The sequence below is a fragment of the Charadrius vociferus genome, unplaced genomic scaffold, assembly GCF_000708025.1.
Source record: "Charadrius vociferus isolate BGI_N301 unplaced genomic scaffold, ASM70802v2 scaffold107, whole genome shotgun sequence".
Taxonomy (NCBI): Eukaryota; Metazoa; Chordata; class Aves; order Charadriiformes; family Charadriidae; genus Charadrius; species Charadrius vociferus.
In genome coordinates this window covers 318661-323253 of record NW_009649117.1, presented here as the reverse complement: position 1 = coordinate 323253, position 4593 = coordinate 318661, and the positions used below count along the sequence as shown (strand labels likewise).

Sequence of the window (4593 nt, the reverse complement as noted above, 5' to 3'; positions counted from 1 at the left end):
TGGCTTTAGCCTCCCAGGTGACAAGATGGGTCTTCTCCATCTCCCTGGGGCAGCAAACTGGTCCCAGCACCTTCTCCAACAAGCCCTGGCTGACCCCAGTCCCGACCCACAGCCCCGGCGCCCACCTGAGCACCACGAAGCAGGTCTTCCATTGCTCCTTGCCCAGGTAGGAGGTCCCCGCCTTGTAGTGCAGGATGCCGTCCTTGGTGACCGCGTTTTCGGTGGAGGCGTAGCTACTGTTAGCGGGTCCCAGCGCCTCGTCCATGGGATCCTCCCAGTGAACGAGGCCGTAGAAACGCACAACCACGTCGCAGGCCTGCGAGAGTCAGGCGGAGAGTCAAGAGGAGGGAGTCTCCTGTGCGACTCCGCCACGTGTAGCGATGGCGGCGATATCCAAGCTCACCTCGCACTTGGACTCCTGGGCCACGAACTTTGCTAGTGCCAGTTTCTCCATGGTGGCGTCTGTGAGGATACTGGGGTACGGGGGCTCCCGGCACCCTTTGATCATGGCTGACTTCAAAGAGACCAGAAAGAACCTGAGAAGGAGACAGAGATCTCTGATGAGGCCATGGCAAATGGCCCCTCATCTCCCTCGTGCGCTCTCATGGCAAAGGGGCTTCCCTTCAATGTGGGCCTCTGGTCTTCCAGACCAAAGGGTCTCAAAATCAACCCAGAGACCAAAGGCGATGGTGGCTGCAAAGTCTGAGCTCCAGGAAGCAGACAGGTTAGACTGGGAGATAGACACCCATTCCAACACAGATCCCAGTATGACCATTCAGGCCCTAAGGAGGTCACCTCCCTGAGCTGACAACACACACACAGACCTGGGGACGTGCCTCAAAACTCAACATCTCGTCCCTACTCATCCCAAGTGACACAAAGGACAGGCAGCCTGCAGTGCCCAGCGCCTGCAGGTTTTAGCCGGTGGCATCAAACCAAACCCCCTCTGTTCGCAGGACTTTGTCGTGAAGGGCTGTCACCGGAGTCTCTCGCTTCCCCCAAGTCACGTCGGGAGTCCAAGGTGTCGGCCAGAGGTCCCGCATGCCGGGAGGAAGGTACCACGGTTCGCCGCCCCCGTCCCTGCTTACTCGGTGAGAGCCACGTCCGCGGTGTCGAGCAGGAACTGCTTCCTCCGATTGGTGCACACCAGAGTCACCGTCTGCTGATCCAGCCCAACCTGTGCCACATACGACCGGTTAAGGAAGCCATGTGGGGGACGAGGGGCAGCGAGGCAGGACTGAACCCGGCTTCTGGCCCCGAGGGAGCAGGTCAGCGGTCGCTCTGCTGCCCACGCGAAGGTATGAGCAAGCCGGGCCCCCGCAGAGGTGGGATTGGAGGGGTGATCACTTCTAACTCCCAAAGGTTCACTGGTCAAAACACTCCCTGGGGACAGAGAGCCCCACAGAAACACCCCACTGTGATGCTCCTGACACCCCTGCAGCTGGAGAGGTGAGGAGGGACCCCCCCAACTCGCCTCCTGCTCCCCCCCAAGAGGGCTGACCCGACCCAGGCTGCGCTCACCGAAATGTAATCCAGCTCATTGTAGGAAACAGCCTCCTCCACCATGTACGGCTTCTCCGCTGCCCCTGGCAGACACAAAGAGCCACGTGAAGCGGGGTCAAAGGAGCCCAGCGCTGCCCAGATCCGGGCCGCTGCGCAACAGCAGTGATGGACCTGCAAACCAAGCCGTGTCCCAGGCAGCACAGAGCCCCGGGACATGTGTCCCACGGCTTCTCGGGGGACAAGTCAACCTGAGCTCCCTACTGTGACTGCCACTGCTCCTGGGGACACGAGGTAACTGGGAGGAGCTGGCAGTGAAGATGGTGAGCTATGGTGTCCTAGTTTATGGACAAGCCACGGATCAAGCAAGCCGCCTTCCCTGCAGCTGAGCACGGAGGCTGTCGGGATTGGGATACCTTTCCGGATGAGGTACACGTAGCAATCCGTCAGCAGGACGTAGATCAGCTGCAGGTTCCCCTCCATGTGCCCGGTGCTCATTCGGATCATCTGTGTGGAGAGAGAAGAGCTCTCAGCCCACGGACGAGGCAGGAACAGAGCCGATCTTTTGCGGGAGATTGATCATGACCGCCTTACCCTGAACAACTGTTCCTCGTTCTCCCGAAAGACGTGGATCATCAGCAGGAGGAGATGGTTGTTATCCACCCTGTGAAAAGAGACAGTAGAGGATGGACATAGACGTGGGGCTGGGTCAGTCCAGGAAGGGCAATCCCCTTCCTTCTTGAACTTGTCCATGATTTGGGCACCTGTTGGCCCACTTGAGACCTTCTCCTCCTGACCCCTTGTGCCTCATCTTCAACCTGGAAAGCGACAGGCTTTGCTCTCCAAACCAAGGACAAAGGGAAAAGTGCCAGCCTGAGCTCAAGATTGTTTGGAAGATGCTCTCCCTGCTGAGCAAACCCAGCCTCACCTGAACTCGGAGGGATGGGTCAGCTCCGAAGGGCTGCCCTGCCCTTCCTCCACGCCAGAGTCCTCGGCGCTGCTCAGGGAAGGGCTGGGCTGATCCTTCTTCGGCTCATGGAGAGCCTGGGGGTTGGCAGTTTCTGTCTGGTCCCTTTGGGGTTCATCACTCGCCCCTCCAGACTCCTCTACTGCTCCAACTGCTTCTCCCTCTCTGCTTTCTTCTTCTTCAGGAGCCTCAGGGCTACCAGAAACATGTGGCGGTTGGCCAGGCCCTGAAGCGTCATGGTGGCCACCACCTGGTGCAGCAGCGTTTGGACTCTCGACGGTAAAGCGGTAGAAGTCCATGGGGGCTGAAATCCCCTCACTAAAGTCGCCAGAGGACGATCCATCCGGGGTCTCCCCTGGCGTGCCAGTCCGAAAGGACTGCCCGGGGGGGTCCAGGGGGGCGTTCCAGCCGCCGGGGTCCAGCTGCCCGTTGAGCCTGTCCATCACCTTGCTCAGCGGCTGCCCCACGCTCTCCATGGACGTGTCCTTCATCTCCGGGATGTGTCAGGCCAGCTGGCTGAGGGCAGAGCGCTCGCGACCCTCCTCCTGCCCGCCCGGGCTTGGCTCACCAGCCGGCGCAGCTGGACCATCGTCTCTCTGCGGGGCTTCTCTGTCACTCAGCCCGTTCACGCCGCTGTCCCCGCTGGCCTGCTGGCTCTCGGGCACTACGGGCGCAGGGGTGTTCACTGGCTCCTCGGGCTTCGCTTTCTTCTCCTTGCCTGTTTTCTTCTTCTTGGCTAACCTGCATGGTGAGAGACCAATCAAGATGTCACTCATCTGGGCCTGCTTAGGCTTTTCCAAAGCAGAGAGGGGTCCCACCCTTTCCCAAAAACCTTCCTCCGCAATTTTCCCTATTGCAGAGAAATCCTTATATCAAGAACACGGCTCAGTGTGTTGCCACGCAGAGCCCCTGTCTCCATGCCAGCCATCAGAAGAAAAGCAGGGTATGGACAGCGTTTCCTACTGATCCAAAAAAGAAAAAGAGGTTGGGCACAGCACCTTGGGCTTCCTTTGGCTACAAAGGGCATCGCAAATGGCTGCACAGCTAAAGAGACATGGGAGAAATCCCTGTCGGAGAGCGAGATGCTGGGAAGGAAGAAGGTCTCAAAAGGATGTGGGAATGCCGTGTCCCTGGCTGCCAGAAGAGGGAGGTGCAGGCTGGAGCCCGCTCCAGGCAAACGGCACACGGGGATGCCGGCTGCGGAAGGGTTTGGGCCTCCCACGGCACCCAAACTGCTGCCAGGTCACTCTTGTTTGGGAAGCGAGCGCGGTGCTCCCCTTCCCACGTCTCTGCAGGAGAGCGGAGTGCGACATAACCCAGCTCCTCCGCATCTCCCAGGAAAAACAGGGTGCGAGAGCAAAGCACAGGCCTGCTGGGCTGGTTATGGGGTGCCCCCACCCTGGGTGGGAGCAGACAGAGCCTTGAGCTCTTTGTCTGGCTTTAAGGGCTCCGAGGGACCCCTGGGGATCTCCTCCGCAAGAGTCAAACACAGGCCAGCAGGGCTGCGGAGGCATCTCCCTCAACAGGTTTAGCCGCAGCTCATTGACAAACAAGAGGAAGGACGGGAGAGAAGATCTGAGACCCAGCGCTGCTGCAAACCTGCCACCAGCTGGAGAAAGCCTAAAATAAAAGTCCACAGCATCCTCTGAGCTCTCTGATACAAACTGTCAGGGAAAGGTGTTTATGTCGAGCCTGCTGGTAGCTCTACAGACCCAAGGGACCGGCTCTGTGGACACCTACAGAGCACCAGTTGGCATCTGGAGGTATGAAACCACTTTCTCATGATGGTATAAAGGCTACGCCACAGATGCCGGGTCTGTTGGGCTAGAAGGAAGGGGTGGCGCATTATCACACATCAAACTCTCAGGGGCATGTTTCCAGGCCAGGCGGCTCTGTCCCTACCTGATGACCTCCAGTTCCGTGCAGCTCTCAGACTGGTCTGTTCCTTCAGGGGTGGCTTCTGCCTTCTCCTGGGAAGCTGTGTGCACCGGTGTGGTCTCAGTAGAGGACGGAGCGTCGGCTTTCTCCTCATTGAAGGGGTTATAGCGCAGTGTTGGGCTCTTCATGGAGGCCTTGCTGCCGTTGGCCTCCGAGGCAGTGGAGCGCGGGCAGCTGAGTGTGTCCGT

General features: G+C 59.2%; 1 protein-coding gene across 1 annotated transcript in view; it reads right to left on the bottom strand.

Moving 5' to 3' along the window:
- Nucleotides 1-4593, bottom strand: part of PLEKHM2 (pleckstrin homology domain containing, family M (with RUN domain) member 2) — a 25347-nt gene that overhangs the window by 1991 nt on the left and 18763 nt on the right. Inside the window, 8 exon segments of the mRNA XM_009888350.1 lie at nt 126-316; nt 404-536; nt 1089-1177; nt 1522-1586; nt 1917-2007; nt 2095-2164; nt 2429-3208; nt 4370-4591. Coding sequence (XP_009886652.1) covers nt 126-316; nt 404-536; nt 1089-1177; nt 1522-1586; nt 1917-2007; nt 2095-2164; nt 2429-3208; nt 4370-4591 — 1641 coding nt within the window.